This window comes from Sturnus vulgaris, unplaced genomic scaffold (genome assembly GCF_052056855.1).
Source record: "Sturnus vulgaris isolate bStuVul1 unplaced genomic scaffold, bStuVul1.hap1 Scaffold_157, whole genome shotgun sequence".
In the NCBI taxonomy this organism is placed as follows: domain Eukaryota; kingdom Metazoa; phylum Chordata; class Aves; order Passeriformes; family Sturnidae; genus Sturnus; species Sturnus vulgaris.
In genome coordinates, this window is record NW_028276074.1 from 3,298,273 (window position 1) to 3,317,541 (window position 19,269).

The 19,269-nt window shown below is 48.5% G+C and overlaps 1 protein-coding gene across 1 annotated transcript; it reads right to left on the minus strand.

Annotated features, from left to right (window-relative positions):
• Positions 1 to 294: 294 nt before the first annotated feature.
• On the minus strand, positions 295 to 14,899 carry LOC148218836 (olfactory receptor 14I1-like). The gene is made up of 2 exons (XM_088157787.1): positions 14,403 to 14,899; positions 295 to 298 (listed from the first exon to the last, which is right to left on the minus strand). Exons 1-2 carry the CDS (start codon positions 14,897 to 14,899, stop codon positions 295 to 297), a joined length of 501 nt encoding a protein of 166 aa, XP_088013913.1.
• Positions 14,900 to 19,269: the final 4,370 nt, after the last annotated feature.

The following is a 19,269-nucleotide window of genomic DNA, read 5'->3' on the forward strand; positions in this document are numbered from 1 at the left end:
TGCTAATTAAATTGTAACTATATCAGCAAAATTGTATTTAGATCAATAGAAGACAATTGTTACAGAGTGAGGGGGGAGATGGGTGAGACAGGGCAAAGGACATCTTCCAGATGTTGGGAGTCGAAGAAGGATGTTGGAAGGGAATAGTAGAAGGACGTAGGTCTGATAAACAGCATCTAGAAATAAAAGCTTTGCCCTTAAAGTGGGTCAAACTGGGATGATTCCAGGCATGAAACTTAATTTTATTGTGGGAACTTATGTTTAGTTATAGAACCAAAGCTTAGGGTGCCTGTGCTACCTGCAAGATTACACAGCAGACACTGATGAAGATGATGAGCCTTCATCAGAAATAAGACCCTCAAAAGGATGAGACCCCTAACCATTAGTAGAGAACGCACCAAACAACACAGTGACTTAGATTTTTAGGAATAGAAACTGGGAGGAGTTTTCTAGAAACTTCTGTAGCCTGCACTATATAAGTGGAATTGTTAGCCTGGATGCTTTGGTACAAGAGGAAGGGCGAGCCCCTCCCTGTACCCCTGGTTGGTTTTCCTGATGCTTTATATGAACCTCAATTATACTAAATTACTTACTCTTAAATTTTACATATCCTGAAATATATGTATTCTATACTTTGATTGTATTCATCTCAAATACTTTGATTGTATACATTTATAAAAATTACTATCAAAAATCTGCTACTAAATTTAATCTTGTTGTTTGATAAATTGGAAAAGTAGAAAATATTCATAATCCTTCCTTCCTTCCTTCCTTCCTTCCTTCCTTCCTTCCTTCCTTCCTTCCTTCCTTCCTTCCTTCCTTCCTTCCTTCCTTCCTTCCTTCCTTCCTTCCTTCCTTCCTTCCTTCCTTCCTTCCTTCCTTCCTTCCTTCCTTCCTTCCTTCCTTCCTTCCTTCCTTCCTTCCTTCCTTCCTACCTCCCTTCCTCCCTTCCTCCCTTCCTCCCTTCCTCCCTTCCTCCTTTCCTCCCTTCCTTCCTTCCCCCTATCGAATGATCCTCCATCACTGACCAGGTTCCCCAAAAAATGCTCCCAGCTGCAAGGCTGGCACAGCTCCAAGAGCCTTTGGACACCTCTCCCAGGGATGCACAGCCTCCCCTTGTTGGGCTGTCTGTGCAGGGCCGGGCCCTGGACTCCATGATCCCACCGGGTCCCTCCCAGCTCAGCCCCTCCCGCAATTCTCACCCTTTGCCTCAGCCTTGGTGTCCTTGAGAGGAGCTGGCAGAGCTGTTGGGGCCGGGCCAGGAGCAGGGCACCCCAACATTCCCCTCTCTGGGACACGGCAGCTGTGGCAGCCCCAGCGTTCCCCTGTCTGTGACACCACAGCCCTGGCAGCCCCAACCTTCCATCCCTGGAGACGCTCCATGGCAGCTTCCAGTCAACGCAAGGCACCGGCCACGGAGCACCCCCAGCCTGGCCTGATGGGGATTCCTCTGCACACAGCTCGGGCAAGGCCCCCCTGGACACCTTCACTGTGCCACACACAAGTGTCACACACAGCTACAGAGCTCTGCCCACAGCTGCCACGAGGAGCTGATTAAAAAATTAAAACAACATTTAATATTATAAACCTCAATAATCAAACCCATCCAAGAAAACAAACAAATCCAACAACAACAACAAAAACAAAACCCAAAACCACTAGAGAAGGAGAACATCTCCCCCCCAGTAGACCCGTTCCATCCTTCACTCAGTACACCTGCACACACACAGGGGCTGAGACTGCAAAAAAAGAGAATTCCTTGAGTACATTTGCAGGAAAAGCAGGTTTAGGACAGACTCTCAGTTCCGACTGTTCTCAGCAGATTGAAAACGGCCCCATTGGCACCTGCAGGGCCCTTGCAAATGACAAGTGCCACACCCTCAGCCCATGGGGGAGAAAAGGGCTCTGAATTGCCCACCCTGGCATGGAAACCCTGTTCCCAGGCTGCTTCACACACAGGATTCTTCTGGATGAATCCAGAAAGCTGAGGGTCTGCTCTGGCTCCTCCATGTCCTAAAGCTGCCTGACAGAAGAAATTGAGGGTGGGCTCCAGCAGCACAATCCCTGCTGGCCCAGGGCACAGTGCCAGGAAGGTCTCTGCGTGCCCAGCCTTTGCTCCAGCCAAGAAAAGCTCCCGGCACAGGCTCACCTTTCCTGCTCAGCCACAACCCCCGAGTGCCCCAGCAGCAGGAAACTGACGGCTCTGGGCGGCACCGATGCTGGCAAACGCCAGACCTGGGCACTGCCAGCGTCAACAATCTGCTGGATCTGCAGTGCTGGCACCCACAAATCACCAGATCTGAGCAGGGCTGGTGCTGGAACCGGGGAATTGCCGAGTTTTGGCTTTCTGTGCATGCAAATTGCCAGACTTGGGATGTGCCAGGGTTGGGTTGGATAATGCTTTGACAGGAAAGTCTCACAGATATGTGTGTATGTGATAAATGTGATTCGTGCTAACGAAATTGTAACTATATTAGCAAAATTGTACTCACATCAATAGAAAATAATTATTACAAAGAAAAATAAAAGGAAATGAGTGCAACAAATCTCCAGATGTTGGAAGGGAATAGTAGAAGGACGTAGGTCTGATAAGCAGCATCTAGAAATAGAAAGACTCGACCTTGGAATGGACCAAAATGAGATTATTCCAAGCATGGGGTTTAATCAGAGTCTTATTATGGAAAACATCTGCTCAGTCACACAGGGCACCTGCGCTACCTGCAGGTCACACCTCGGTCACTGATGAAGATGATGAGCCTTCATCAGAAATAAGACCCTCAAAAGGATGAGAGACCCCCTAACCCATTAGTAGAGCATGTCCCATACACATAGTGATGTTGATTTTAGGAATAGAAACTAGGAGGAGTTTTCTAGAAACTTCTGTATGAATATGTATTAGCATATAGTATATAAGTGGGAATTTTGGCTTGATTGTTCAGTACGTGAGGAAGGGCGAGCCCCTCCCCGTACCCCCGGCTGGTTTTGCTTATGATTTATAGGAACCTCAATTATACTAAATTACTAACTGCCAAATTTTGTATATATTCAGATATACGTATCCAATATATTTGATTCTATTTCATTTATATACAATTGTTGCTCTTAAATAATTGCCTCAAAATTTAACCTTGTTGTCAGATAAATTGTTCAAATAGAACAACATTCATGACAGAGAGAAGCATTTCCAGAGTGATCTTGGGGCTGAATGTCTCCTCAGGAGCTCTGGGCACAGAGAAGAATGAGCCCCTTGCTGGCTGGCCCTGTTTGGAAACCTGCTCCTCACCCCCATCATAACTGTGTCATGATATCATTCACCTTTGACTGACAACCCAAATTCGAAAAAAAAATCATAAATTTAAATTTAAAATATTCTTAAATATTAAAATATAAATATATTTTTCTTATTTATAACATTACTATCCTCTATAACAATTTTTTTATATTTATAATAAAGCTCTACACATTATTAGCAACCAAAATAATTATTGGCCAATGGTTCTAAGTAACACAATTCTCTTCATTAATTAAATAAACTCTCCTGGTTATTTATTTCTCCCTCTTTATGATAATTTGTAATATTTGACAATTTGTAATATTTGTAGTCATTTGGTCACCTTTATTATCATCTTTTTCTCCAACAGCATCCAGGGGGGCACTTCGGGTCCAGGGAGACATTTCTGGGGTACATTCGCGGCAATTTTGGGTCTGGGGAAATAATTTAGAAGGAAGTTGAGGACGGGAGGGCACTTGGGAGCGTCGAGTGGGCCCTAACAGAGAACTTAGAGATGCTGAGGGAAAGTCTGGGCTTCGGATGTTACCTGGCTGTTTCAGGGAGGCCCTTGGCGGTCAGGGAGGGGAATCTGGGGCCATTCGGGGTCCGGACGGGCACTCGGGGGCTCTAACGGGGCTCTCTGGGGCGCGGGGGGTGATGGGAGTTGTAGGCGCGGGTATAATAAGGTTTAAAGGAGCCGTGGAGCATCACGGGAGTTGAAGTCGCAGCTGCAGAGTATGTCTAGGCGGCGCGGGGCACGATGGGAGTTGAAGTCATGGTTAGAATGGCGTTTTACCGGGACAGTGGAGCATCATGGGAGCTGTAGTCCCAGAAGTGGTTCTTACGGAGAGTTTGGGGGTCTGGGAAGGCACTTGGGGAATATGTTTGCCTCTGAGTGGCGGCTTCAGGTCCTCAGGGGGAACGAATACAGGTCGGGTGAACGTTGGGGGAGCCTGGGGAGCTCTAACCCGGCTCTTTAGGGTGCGGGTCAGGGCAGGAGTTTTCATCGCGGGACTGGGTTATGAGGTGCTGCGAGCTCCCGGGGGATGGCAGGAGATGAATTCCCAGAAATAACTGTAAGGGGAATCAATGGGGTTGGGAGTATTCAGGGGATCTGGGGACGTTTTGAGGGGGGTCTGGAATGGGCCCTGAGGGAGCATTTAGGGATCGTCCAGGGTCTGGGGTCATGCATGGGTCATAGGGGGACCGGATTGGGGGGGGGGGGGGGTGTCTGTGGAGTGCAGGGCATGATGGGTGTTGTAGTCCTGGCTCCAATGGGGCTCTATGGGGCCGTGGGGCATGATGGGAGTTAGAGGCAGAAAGGAAAGATGGCGCCGACTGCAGACACCGCCCCCGAAGTACCGATCCCCGGAGCTGAAGCTCCTTGGTGGGGCCTTGTCTGGCACACACCTAAGGAGTGTGTCTGTATTCAATGGGGAAAAATAGGAGCTTTAGATTGCTTCAAAACTAAAAAAATGCAAAAAACCCTCTTTCCCTGATTGCAGCCAGTTCTCCAAACAAAGCAGGTGGCAGGTGAGTGAGGACAGACAGGATGGGGTTGGGGAATGTGGAGCAAGGTTGTCCACACTGGCTCAGACCTCAAGGCACAGCTTCTGTGAGCAGGCCAGACCTCCTGAGGGGAAACCCTGCATCAATATCAATCACAGAATGCTGCAGTCAGCTGTGCTCTAAAGAGAACAGTAATAAAACACACACTTTAAAATAATAATAAATATTTCCAAGACGCTCTTTGGATTATTTCTCGATAACTTTAATAGGAAAGCTTCCTAATGAACAGCACCAGACTAGAGGGAAATCAAGGCACTGTCGGAGAAGGGAGACGCGGACACCAATTCGGTCATCAGCAAAGTCTCGTTTATTGATACGCAGAGTGGCGATTAAATACAGTGCTTAATTAGCTCATGCATAGTGCAAAATCTGAGCTCATCATTGGTCTAGATGTGCGACTTAGCTAAGCACTTCGGCATTCATGTTTTTCTCAATTCTGCGTGTCTTCCTTATCTCAAGGACACTGTATCCGTGAGACTGAGGCCCACTTTGCTAGCTTTACTAAATTGATCTGACTATGGCCTTTTTCTTCCAGCTATTCCTGCACCAGGCTCTCTACACTTCCCCCGTTTTCTTTTTGAGCTAGAAGAGTGGCATGCCAAGCTTTGCTAATAGTCTTTTGAATAAAATTTTGTAAGCAAGTTATCAAGCAAGGTAGCAATAAAGCTAAGCACAAGAATATATCTAACACCATAATAGCATACTTAATAACGGTTTGAATTCATCCCCCAAGACCTAGGCTTTTTAACCACTCGTCAATGCCCCAACCATCTTCTTCTTTTAGGTTGTGTAATTTCTGCTGCGTGTTTTGTATCTTTTTGTGGATGGACTCAGAGTGGTTAGATAAATTCATGCAGCACATTCCCTTGAACTTCTTGCAACCATACTGGCAACCTTACTAGGCAGGTTTTAAAAGGATTTTGTACTCCTCCTAGACTTAAGCAGATTGATTCTTGTCTTGTTATGTTAGTGAATGTTACCCATACGTTTTCCCGAGGCGCATGCTGCATTGGAAAAGATTTTGTGTGAGCAAAGTTAGCAAGCATAAGCAGTGTAATGATCATCATTTTGATTTCTTTGGCGGCCTATTCTCTTTACGCCCTGTATTGCTCCCTGTTATTTGCAGTTGTTTTACCTCTTCTATACTTTGATTTAATACCTCCTCTGGGTCTGTACCGGGCTTAATTGGTCCTACCTGAGGCCAAGGCAGGTGTGGGACTTTATGTCTGCATCTTGCAGCGATAATGTGTGAATTTGCATAGATGTGCTGCCTCTTAATCCAGTTGGTAAGTTCCCACCGGGCCCAAGCTAACAGGAGCTGTTCTGGTTCTGTTCCACCCACGAGCAGTCCCCACAGCCCCCGCACTTTAGGGCTACCCAGGCTTGACACCATGACCCCCCACACGCACAACAAGGACGGCTGCTGAGAGGCTGTTCTTCTTGGTGGACGTGGCTCTCAATCCAATCAGCCCAATTCGGTGGTGGCTGCCTTAGCGCCTCACGGGCAGCGTTGTTAAACTGTGCTAGCCTCCGCAAATAGGGCTGTGAGGTCACCGTCAACTTCTGCTGAATCCGCTCCTGGTCGGCTGAAGCCAGCCGCCTCCTCAGGAATCTTTCCACCAGTTCGGTCATTTAGAACGGGCTTCACCCACCTAGCAGGGACCCAAAGTGTTCCTGTGGGGGTAGAAACACAAACATAGCCTCTCCCCCAATATACCACTTCCGCTGGTCCATTCCATATTCCTGTCTTTGGATCCCGGTACTTTACCCATGCCCTCATGCGTTCTCTTCTGTTACCTTCCCTTTTCCCTCTATGCCTGATTGCAGGCGGCTCAGATTCATCCCCGAACACACACAAATAATTCATGACATAAAGAACCTTGGCTAGTCTTTCTTGTGGATCATCTACGGATTTGTGTTTGAATAAATACTGTTTGAGTGTCCCATTGGCTCTTTCTACTATGGCCTGTCCTGTGGGCGAGTGTGGTACTCCTGTAATATGTCTGATTCCCCAGAGTCTCATAAACTGACTTACTTTCCCACTGACATATGCAGGTCCGTTGTCGGTCTTTACTTCCTTAGGCGTTCCCATAACTGCAAAGCAACTTGTCAGGTGTCTAATTACATGGATTGCCTTTTCCCCTGTCTGTGCTGTGGCCCAGATATACTTACTATAAGTGTCTATGGTAACGTGCACATACTTGAGTCTACCAAACTCTGCCACATGTGTGATGTCCATTTGCCAAATTTCATTACTCTTCAGACCCCGAGGATTTACCCCACACCCAAGACCTACCCCACTATTGTGATGACTGCAGGTGGGGCAGGCTCTCACTATTGCCTTAGCCTCTTGTATGCCTATTTTGAACTCACGCACCAATCCTTTAGCATTTTGGTGAAATCGTGTGTGTGACTCCCTTGCTTCAATCCCCCTGTCATCAGCTACATTCATAACCAGTCTATCCGCCCTGGCGTTGCCTTCTCCCAAGCCTACGTCCCACTTATGACTCCTGATGTGTATTATACAATAAGGCTTGAACCTTGCTCCTACTGCTCGCTTTAGCTGCAGCAAGAGTTCATAGAGTCTCTTGTTTTGCACCTCTTTCACAGAGGCGTCCTCAATTCTCTGTGCTACTCCTGCTACATAAAACGAGTCAGTGACCACATTTAAAGACCCCTGCAGTTCACTTAGTGCCCACACAACAGCAAGCAATTCCAATGTTTGTAAGCTGTCCTCTGGAGCTGCATCTATGGTTTTATTCCTCCACCGAGGGCCTTCTTTCCAGGTGATCGCTGCTCTTCTCGTCTTTTTTCCGGCATCCGTGAAGGCTGTGGTGGCGCCCGCTATCGGCTGCTCCGAGCGCATTGGCTTTGCTATCCAGTCCCAATTTCCTAGCCACTGAAGGTGACGTGGCATCAGCGGTCCGGTGTGGATGGCTGCTCCGACTTCCAGCAAGGCCGTTTGTAGATCTCCTGAATTGAGGAGATACCAATCTAAGTCCTCCTTTTTCATGGGCAAATAAATTGTTGTTGGGCTCGTTCCGGTGATTTCCATGATCCTTACGCGACCCTTACGAATCAAGGTGGCTACTTGTTCGATTTTTGTGCTGATTGTCCTTTTTGATTGTAAAGGTGGGGTTATCCATTCTAGTACCCGTGTCTCCCGCGTTTTCTTTTGTAGCTGTGTGAGTGCACCGAGTAGGTGGTTGGCAGTACTCCAGATGGTAAGATCGATGGGCGAGGAGATATCTCGGCGAGAGACAAACCCCTCATCGATGCAGCGTATAATACCCTTGAGGGCTTCATGTTGTTGTGGGGTCACGGTTACGGGTGCGGTTGGGTCAGTTCCTTTAAGTAGTGGCCTGAGGGAGTCTAGCAAGGAGTTGGGTATCCCAACAATCGGCTTGAGCCATTGCAGATCTCCTAGCAGTCGCTGTGCCTCATTTAGAGTGGTGATCTTTGTTGCAAGCTGGAGCTTCTGTGGCCGTACGATTTGGCCTGTGATAGACCACCCCAAGTACTTCCATGGTGTGGATTGCTGTATTTTTTCTTGAGCTATTATGAGGGATGCCTTTGCTAGGGTGCTTTGAATTTCCTGCATTTGAGTGTCTGTAAATGCTGATTCTTGAGCAAAGAGGATATCATCCATATAATGATAAATAATTGTGTTGGGCCACTGTATCCTCAATGGTTGTAGTGCGGCATCCACATACAGTTGGCACAGGGTAGGCGAGTTTTTCATTCCTTGTGGAAGAACAGTCCATTCATACCGTTTATCAGGTTCTTCTCTGTTTATTGCTGGTAGGGTGAACGCAAATCTTTTAGTATCTTGAGGGTGTAAGGCAATAGTGAAGAAGCAGTCCTTTAGATCAATGATTAGAAGAGGCCAATGCTGTGGGAGCATTGCTGGGTTGGGGAGGCCTGGCTGTAATGCCCCCATTGCCTCCATCTGATTATTTACTGCTCTTAAATCATGTAGAAGACGATATTTTCCTGACTTCTTTTTGATCACAAAAATTGGCGTGTTCCATGGGCTTGTTGAGAGTTTTAAATGTCCTTGTTGGAATTGTTCTTTTACGAGTTGATGTGCTTGTATTAGACTTTCCCTTTTTAGAGGCCATTGCTTAACCATTACCGGTTCATTGGTAGTCCAGGTGATTGGGATTGGGAAAGTCCAAGCAATGGCAATTACCCCAAAGGGTGCTCGTTGGATAAAACGACCCCCATCTGAGCCAAAATGTCCCTTCCAATCAAGCAATGTACCGATGGTGGTAAAGCAACTACGGACAACACAGTCACCAAATCTTGCCCATCTATAGTGACCCTTATTGGAGGAGTTTTTCTGGCAAGGGTGAATCCTCCGACGCCTGTCACGGTATCCGTAGTTTGCATTGATGGCCAGTTGTGGGGCCATTTTTCTGGTGAGACAATGCTGGTATCTGCCCCAGTGTCTAGGAGTCCTATCATTTCTATTGTCTCTCCTGCATAGGTTAGTTTCACCTTCTTTTTGGGTCTGGTATGGAGATCCATTGTGAGCATAGCAATACCTGATGATCCGAATCCTTGGTCTCCACGTGGGGTTTGTCTTTGTGGTTGAACACCCCGGCTCAACTGTGGAAGTGGAATAAATTGAGCAATACGCTGACCTGCCTCAATTGTCAGAGGAGGAAAAGGAGTATAAACCATTATTTGTATTTCTCCCGTGTAGTCTGCATCGATGACACCTGGCAGCACAAACAGTCCTACAATGGAGCTCGACGAGCGTCCCACTATTAGTCCTCCATAAGCTTGTCCTTTGATATTTATCGGGCTATAAACTCCAGTTGGGACTTTGACAGGGCGATCTGTTATCAAAGATGTTTTTACTGCGGCTGCCAGGTCGAGTCCCAGGCTCCCTGTTGTGGCTGGTTGTAGACAGGAGATGGCGCTGATGTCACGGCGGCTACTTGTGTTCGGGCGCGGCTGCCGGGCGCGCTTCGCTGGGAGTTTTCCGACTTGCGGCGACAAGCTGATGTGTTATGCGTGTTGTTCTGGCAGTTTTGGCACCATACTCCTGGGGCACGGCACTCACGTCGGAAGTGGCCTCTTGCTCCGCATCTGTAGCAGCGCGCTGAGGGAGGTCGGTGATCACTCGACGTGGCTGGGGCCGCTGTGGAAGCACGGAGAGGAGCAAGAGCGGCTAGCACCTGTGACTGTGTGGACTCGGCTTGTTTCTGTAGCCCTAAGCCTATTTCTTTTAGTGCATTAACTAAGAAAACCTGTGCCCCTGTCGGCTGTAAAGCCATCCTTTCCAATGCCTCTTCTATCGACCAATTGGCTCCTAAAGTTGATAATACCCTTTTTGTTGCCTCATTGCTATTCTGCAGCGCACATTGCTTTAGTAGCGCCCCTCTCATATACTCTGGGACTCCTGCCTTTTCAATAGCAGCAGCAGCCTTATCTACAAAGTCCCCAAAGGATTCATTTCTTCCCTGTTTTATCCCCATATACATGGGTATGCCTGAGCTATCTTTGACCCGACCGATGGCACTTCTTACTAGACGCATGGCTTCCCTAACCTTGTCGGGTCCCGAAATCATTTGAGCTTCTGTCCTGCGGTATTGACCCAATCCCATCAGTTCGTCTATGGTAATTCCAGCTAACGGATCTCCCGGGCCCCTCTGTACTGCAATTGACTTCTGAACAAGAGCTTGCCAGTGGGCGTTAAATAGCAACTGCTGATGTTGCGTGAAAATCAGTTTCACTATACTTCTCATATCATTTGGCAACAGCAGGTATGTATCGAACAAGAAATCTAGCATTTGCTTAGCTGGCTCACTCCGGAAACCAAACTGACTCACTGTCTGTCTTAGCTGGGCTAGCAGCTTCCAGTCGGGAGGCGAGTATGCTCCTACTTGGACGGCTTGTCCTTGCTGGTTTATTCCCTGTGTATACGTGACGGGGAAAGCCCAGGTTTTCGCTGCGTCAACAGCGCTCTCGTCCCCAGTCTCCAAGCCGTGTCTGGCTAGCATACTCCACGCCTCCCCCCGCCGTCTTGCCATCTCCTCCCACAGGTCGCTTTCCGCCCTAGGGACCGGAGTTGGCTCCACGGTGGGCTTAGGGGCGGTAGGCTCAGACTGGCAAGGGGATTTTTCGCCGCCGGTCTGGGGCCCTTCGCTGTCGGAAGGCGGGGTTACTCCGCCTTCTGCAATTGTCTCCGCCGCCGCGGCGGAATCCTCCTCAAGCTCTTCTAAGGGGGGTGCCGAGGGCCAAGCGCAGCTAGCCATGTCTGTCATTCCTGCCGCCTCCCCAGAGATAGGTATTTCTACTCTGGTCGTGCTGGGTGCTCGGGGCTCATTATCGCCATACTGAGCATTCCTTTTATATGCCTCTACTGCCTCCCGAGCCGCCCTTCTCTCTGCTTGCTGCTTTAGCAGCGCATTATGAACTACCCGCCAGATCTTTCCCAGCTTTTTTGCTGTTTTATCATCCTGTAATACCGCCTCCCACAGTGCATCCCCTAACTTACGCCACTCATTTAAATCATGCACGGTGTGAGGATTAGAGAATAAACCTTTAGCATAACCCCAGACTAACAACCCCGGTATATCCTTCCTGGGATTAATCTCTTTTAACCCTAACTTATCTATATGTGCTATAAATAAATCATATGCTGCTTGCCTGTCCATTTTTCGTCGTCAGCGCTGTTGCAACTCTCCGGCTTCGGCAGCACGTATGGCCCAGGACCACCTTTATGGCTCCTGGGGGTGTCTTCCCTACGTCGTTTGACACCGACCCGGTTGCAGCAGGCCCCAACTCTACTTCACCGACCGTGGCGCGTTCTCCCCCGTTTTCTGAAACCGTTTTCTTTTCAGCGACGGAGGCACGTCGGGGTTCACCAAATGTCGGAGAAGGGAGACGCGGACACCAATTCGGTCATCAGCAAAGTCTCGTTTATTGATACGCAGAGTGGCGATTAAATACAGTGCTTAATTAGCTCATGCATAGTGCAAAATCTGAGCTCATCATTGGTCTAGATGTGCGACTTAGCTAAGCACTTCGGCATTCATGTTTTTCTCAATTCTGCGTGTCTTCCTTATCTCAAGGACACTGTATCCGTGAGACTGAGGCCCACTTTGCTAGCTTTACTAAATTGATCTGACTATGGCCTTTTTCTTCCAGCTATTCCTGCACCAGGCTCTCTACAAGGCACATCCGTGGTTTCTGAGGAAATTTCTCAAGAATTCAGTCAGAATCAAACTCCAAAGTTTCTGATACCATTCATGGGTCCCACTGAGGGACACAACTGATAAAGCGTCCCCAGGTTCCAGTTAGAGCAGTCAATAGTTAAAAAAAACAGTATAATCATGGGCAAAGACCCTCTAACTAATTAAAGTTACAAAGTGGTGTGTTTATTCACCAGTGGGCGGCATAGGAGTCACCTCCGAAAGGCGTGACCGCCCCGAACAAGGTTCTTTGCCATCTATTTATTGCCCAAGATCTTACATACAATACATCTGCATAACCCCAGCACCTCCCATCCCCACCCCATATTAAAATGAGCCCATTAGTCCTTCACACGTGCGCAGTTCTTCTCTTGAATTGGGTCAGTGGTCTCGAAATGGGTCAGTGGTCTGGAAGGATGAAGTCAGGAGAGTCTTCATCAGGTCTCAGTGACCCTCTGGCACGATCCAAGGCCCCGTGCTTCATGGTTAACGGTTTACTTATTTTATGTTCTTCTGTATGTAAATTTATAATAGCAGATAATTATACCAATTAGTTCTAGCCTAAGCTTCTAGTAATTATTAACCTACCCTTTACCTACCTAACTTACATCTTGGTCATGGAAACTACTTCTACCCTTAGCAAAAATCTTAACTTTTTAAACCATGATTCACTACAACCGAGAGGAGTTCCTGTGTTTCGACAGCAACGTGGGGCTGTTCATGGGATTCACCCCTGTCCTAGGGTGATGTTATGGTGTTTGTATCTCCAATCGTGTGTTCTGATTATGTTTGGTATTATGTCCTGTGCTTCCAGGACTGACTCTGAAAGTGAAGCTTTGTTTTGTCTTGTTATCAGCCGGCTCACCTCCCCCATGGTCTATGTTTAGGAGAGGTTTTAGCTCGGCTTGCTTGCCTGCTTGCTCACTTCTGCCTCTTTTTCTTTCCTTCACTTTGGCCTGGCTTTTGCTTATTAGTTAGTTCAGCTAGGCAGTCCAACTTTTTCCCTGGACTGTTTTTTTTCCACCCCGTCCACTCCCTCTCCTGGATACCATCTGAACCTGTTCTGGACGGGGACCTGGGAAACCCCAAGAAACTCCGGGACTCTACATTCTGTCACCTGCAGCAGTCATTCCCCAGGGCCAGAGACTGATAAGTGGGCGACCACTCGCCGAAGAGACTCTCTGAGTTTGTCATCCCTTCAGAATGGTGAAAGAGTTATTTTGTCAGCTGGTGTTGTTTTTTTCCTGTGCTGGAGAGTGTTTTGCTTGTTAAATAAACAGGTTTTTTTCCCACTCTTCTCTGAGGAAATTCTTCCTGAACCCAGTGGTGGGGGGGAGGAGTCGTGGGGTTTGCTGTCTGGGGGCTCCTTCTGGAGGTTTTCCCCCAAACTTGCCCTAAACCAGGACAATGATGGAAATGCTGTTGGAGAGCTCAGCTCTGTCCCAGCAGTGCCCATGGCCTGTCCCTGCCTGCAGCCCCTGGACAGTCACACAGCAGGACAGGGATTGAGGCCTTAAACCAGCCCAGGGGCTCTGAAGGGGAGTGTGGAAGTGAAGGAAGGGGAGGTTATGGAGCAGAAGCCCTGGGGCTGCCTGGCAGTGAGGAGCACTGGGGTTTATTTTTCTCTCCAGTTCTGCCCAGAGGCACGGACCCTGCAGCTCCAGAGAAGTCAGGAGGAAAAATGTCAGGGGAACACAGCAATACAGAGTTCTTTATTTTGTGTAAAAACGTATGTAGTACAACTCCTGGGTTATACAGTCTATGGCTCACAATAAAAATGCAAGTACTGAATTAAAAATGGCACAAAGTTTTTCCTGTGAACAAATTCTCAAAAATATAATACCTGTGCCAGCACAAAAAACACAGGACACAGTGTGGGCATTAATGAGTAACATCTTAAGAGCTCTACAGGAGAATGAGTTTATTACTTCTGAAAAGCATTCATGATAATTTTCTTCAGGCCATCCTTGAGCTCCTGGTTCCTCAGGCTGTAGATGAGGGGATTCAGGGCTGGAGGGACCACTGAGTACAGAACTGACACTACCAGATCCAGGGATGGGGAGGTGATAGAGGGGGGCTTCAGGTAGGCAAATGTGGCAGTGCTGACAAACAGGGAGACCACGGCCAGGTGAGGGAGGCAGGTGGAAAAGGCTTTGTGCTGTCCCTGCTCAGAGGGGATCCTCAGCACAGCCCTGAAGATCTGCACATAGGAGAAAACAATGAACACAAAACATCCAGAAGCTAAACAGGCACTAAGAGCAAGAAGCCTAATTTCCCTGATGTTGGAGTGTGAGCAGGAGAGCTTGAGGATGTGTGGGATTTCACAGAAGAACTGGCCCAGGGCATTTCCATGGCACAGGGGCAGGGAAAATGTATTGGCCGTGTGCACCAGTGAATAGAGAAAGCCACTGGCCCAGGCAGCTGCTGCCATGTGGGCACAAGCTCTGCTGCCCAGGAGGGTCCCGTAGTGCAGGGGTTTGCAGATGGACACGTAGCGGTCGTAGCACATGATGGTCAGGAGGAAATACTCTGCTGAGATGAAGAACAAAAAGAAAAAGAGCTGAGCAGCACATCCAGCATAAGAGATGTATCTGGTGTCCCAGAGGGAATTGTGCATGGCTTTGGGGACAGTGGTGCAGATGCAGCCCAGGTCAGTGAGGGCCAGGTTGAGCAGGAAGAAGAACATGGGGGTGTGCAAGTGGTGGCCGCAGGCTACGGCACTGATGATGAGGCCGTTGGCCAGGAAGGCAGCCAGGGAGATGGCCAGGAAGAGGCAGAAGTGCAGGAGCTGCAGCTGCCGCGTGTCTGCCAATGGCAGCAGGAGGAAGTGGCTGATGGAGCTGCTGTTGGACATTTGCTGTGTCTTGGCATGGGGATCTGTAAGAAAAGTAATGATGGAATAGTTCAGTTTGGAGAGGATTTTAAATATCCCAGCCCAGCTTGGTGGCTCTTTCTCCCCACTGCCTGCCCAGGGCTCTGCTGCCTGGAGCTGTCCCTGCCAGCAGCTGCTTCCCTGTGCCCAGGGCTGGGCCCTGCCAGTGCTGCCAGAGTCCAGCCCAGCCCTGGGGGCTCAGCTCTGCCCTGCAGACCCCTCCCAGCACAGGGCACTGCCCAGGGTCAGCTCTGCCTCTGCAGGCTCTGATGGCAACATCACAACAACCTTGAGGAGGCTGGAAAAGCAACACTGATGCTTCCTGTATGGGACCCTCTGCTGATTTATTCCTTTGCCTGGTTTACTGAGATATAAGAGAATTTTTAAAAATTTTTCTCAACCTGAACTGAGAGATGAATATCAATATGCAATCTGCCAGCAATGCAACCCAGTGCAGCAGATTAAAAAAGCAGGGCTTTGCCTTTTATGCAGCCCCTGCTTCACTGTGCTCCCCATATAATCTCCTTGGAAATGTTCTGCAGTTAAATGTGATGCTGAGAGCAGCCCTGCACTATCCTCATCACACAAGGACAACCCTTCCAAGCCTTACCAGCTGTCTCCTTCCACCCAGACCTTGTCCCCCAGTGCTGGGAGCAGCTCCCAGGGCTGACTGAGAGCTGTCCCTGGCAGGCAGCAGAGTCCCTGCCCCAGCACAGCGCCCTGGGCTGCAGGACCCTGCTCTGCACCACAGCCCTGGGCACCCCTGGCTGCTCTACACAAGAGATCATCAGAGAATGTACTCACACAGTCTGCAGGCATTGGGATGTTCCAGCTTTAGGAGATCACTGCAGGAGCTGCAGCTGCATTGTCCTGCAGCCAGAGGCTTCCTGTGTCAAGGGCTGGGAGTGATTCTGCCCCAGTCACTTCTGAGCATCTTCCCAGCCCTGACTGATTGAAGCTCTCTGTGCCTCTGTGCTGTGCCCGGGGTGGCTGCAGGCAGTGCCCCAGCCCTGCTGAGCTGTGCACAGGAACTGCTCATCAAGAGAAATGTGATTTTGAAGCTCTTCTTGGTTGCCAGGATCACATTCAGTGCAGGGGGCTCAGCTCAGCTCAGCTCATCAGCACAGACACAGCACAAGGACTTTAATGACCCTCTTGGGGTTTGTGCTGGGGCCCTGAACATCAGTCCCTGAGTGGGATCTGAAGAAACCTCTCAAGAACTCCAAGTCACAGTCAAGCTCCAAAGTTTCCTAAAGTTTTAATGGGTTCTACTGAGGGACACAACTGAGAAAGTGTCCCCAGGTTCCAGTTAGAGCAGGAAATTGGAGGCAGTGATGACAGGTGGGGACAAAGTGAAGCCAAATCTTGGTGCCCTGGAGCACAGCAGGGTCTGGCCACCAAGGGCTGGGAGGAGACACCTTGTCCTGAGCCACTGGGGCCTCTTGGCACAGCCCCAGCAAGGCTGGCCACTGTCACCCCTTGTGCTGCCCTCAGCATCCCCCCACATCCCAGTGGCCTCAGGGATGTGCTGGGACGAGTCCCTGGGGAGCCTTGGTCAGGAGTGGCCCTGGGGGCTCCTTCATGCTCCCAGGGACTGCAGGTTTTTCAGAGGACTTTGGGTTTTGCTTTTGCCTTGGAGTCTGTGAGAGCTTTGTGGAACCATGGCCTCCAATTGTCTGCTTTAATTAATCTCTTGAGAGCCTCTGTTAGTAACAACAGTCTGTAAGGCTCATTAATGCTTCGAGGTACTTCAGTTTTTTAAGGCAGGTTTCTTATTCCTTTCCTCTCTGGGTCTCTGAGAGGTTTTTGGGCAATCCTGGCCTCCAGTTCTTTCCTTCAAGGAGTCCATGAGGAGCCTGTGTTGGGGATGGACTTTAGTGGGAACCATTAATGCTTTGAGACACTTTGGGCTTTTCTTCTGACTTGGACTCCTGGAAAAGTTTGTGCAATCTCCTCTCAGGCCCTGGGGTTGAAGGGCTCAGCACCAAATGCACCACGGGGCTCATTGGGATCAAGCAAGTCCTGACAAACCATGGCTCTCACTTGATTTCCCTCTGGTCTGGGGCAGCTCATTAAAAAGGTTTTCAACTCTATTTATGGAGAAGTTATTCAAAGAGCTTCTAAGAATTATGTATTCCTATTTTCAAGAGTGTATTTTATTACCATTCCCTTTAGAGCATTATGTGATTGCAGCATTCTATGGTTGATATTGATCCAGGGTCTCTGCTCACGAGGTCTGGCCTGCTCACAGAAGCTGTGCCTTGAGGTCTGACCCAGTGTGGAGAACCTTGCTCCACATTCTCCAACACCATCCTGTTTGTCCTCACTCACCTGGGACCTGCTTTGCTCGGAGAACTGGCTGCCCTCTGGCAAACAGGTGTTTTCATGTTTTTTTTGGAAGCAATCTAAAAATCCTGAGTTTCCCCACTGCAAAAAGACACACTCCTCAGTTGTGTGCCAAGCCCAAAGTGCCACCAAGAAGGTTCCCATTCCCCAAGGTAGATCCCTACAAGGATTATTTCAGACCTTTGGACTCCTTGGTTCCCTGAGGCCTTGCAGTGTCACAAAGGCCCCTTGGTTCCATCAGGTTCTGCACAGTCACAATGGAGATTGAGGTCCATTGGGTCCCATGGAGTCACAATGCTCTTTTTGGGTCTATGAGGCCTTGATCTGTTACAATGGGCATTTGGTTCCATGAGGTGCTGTACTCAACAATGGCCTCTGGAGTTCCAAAGTGTCACAACAGACCCTTGGTTCCATGAGGTTCCTCAATTTCAAAATGAAATCTTTGATTCCACGAGGCCCCACAGTGTCACAATGGCTCACAGGTTCCATGAGGCCCCTCAATGTCACTGTGGCCCCTTGGTCCCATGAGTTTCCCCAGTGTCACAATGGTTCCTTGGCTCCACGTGGCCCCGTGTGTCACAATGGACTCTTGATTCTGTGGGGCCCCGCAGTGTCACAGGGGTTTCCTTGGTTCTGTGACATTCTGTAGTGTCACAATGGATGTTTGGTTCCATGTGCCCCACAGTGTCACAGGGGTCTCCTTTTTCCAGCAAACTCCACTGCCACGCCAAATGCCTGGGAAGAAGGAGGAGGGGACATTTGGAGTGATGGTTTTTGTCTTCCCAGGGCACAGTGATGTGGGCTGGGGCCCTGCTGTCCTGGAGATGGCTGAACACCGGCCTGCCCATGGAAGGGCTGAGAGACAACAACCTCTGTGCATGGAACTGCAACAGCAGAGAGCTCAGGCTGAAGGCTGGGTTTAACAGACTGTCACCAGCACAGGAACCATCAATGTGAGAGGAAAGATGTGTGCTCATGTCTTTACAAATCATTTGGTGGGTGAAGGGATGGGTGTTAAGGTGTTTGAAATGGGTCGTAACATTTCTACTGACTTTGGGCAGCAGGTTTGTTACCGGGCCCAGCCAGCTTGGCTCCTGACACAGACAAGGGTTTTCACTGGTTTGTACTGGTTTTTACCTATTTTCCTGGTTTGTACTTGTTATGAATGATGTTCTATTTTTTCCAATTTATCAAGCAACAAGATTAAATTTAATACTAAGTTTTTAATAGTAACAAAAGGAATACAATCAAAGTATTGGAGATGAAACAATCAAAGTGCATATATTTAAGAATATACAAAATTTGGCAGTAAGTAATTTAGTATAATTGAGGTTCATATAAAGCATAAGCAAAACCGACCGGGGATACGGGGAGTGGCTCGCCATTCCTCACGTATCAAAGCATCCAGGCTAACAATCCCACTTATATACTGTAGGCTACAAAAGTTTCTAGAAAGCTCCTCCTAGTTTCTGTTCCTAAAAACTACGTAACTATACTGCACGGCGCATGCTCTACTAATGGGTTAGGGGGTCTCTCATCCTTTTGAGGGTCTTATTTCTGATGAAGGCTCGTCATCTTCATCAGCGACTGAGGTGTGACCTGCAGGTAGCGCAGGCGCCCTGTGTGACTGAGCAGATGTTTTCCATAACAAGACTTTAATTGAGTCCCATGCTTGGAATCGTCCCATTTTGGCCTATTTCAAGGTCAAAACTTTCTATTTCTAGATGCTGCTTGTCAGACCTACGTCCTTCTACTATTCTTGTTTGTTTCTCCTTCTTCGACTCCCAACATCTGGAAGATGTCCTTTGCCCTGTCTCACCCATCTCCCCCTTCTCACTCTGTAACAATTGTCTTCTATTGATCTAAATACAATTTTGTTAATATAGTTACAACTTAATTAGCACGAATCACATTTATCACAATTCCCCCATTTCTCTTTTTGATCATATTAATTCGTGCTCTAAAAAGTTGCTACTTGGTATTGTCTATATTTCTTCATACTAGCC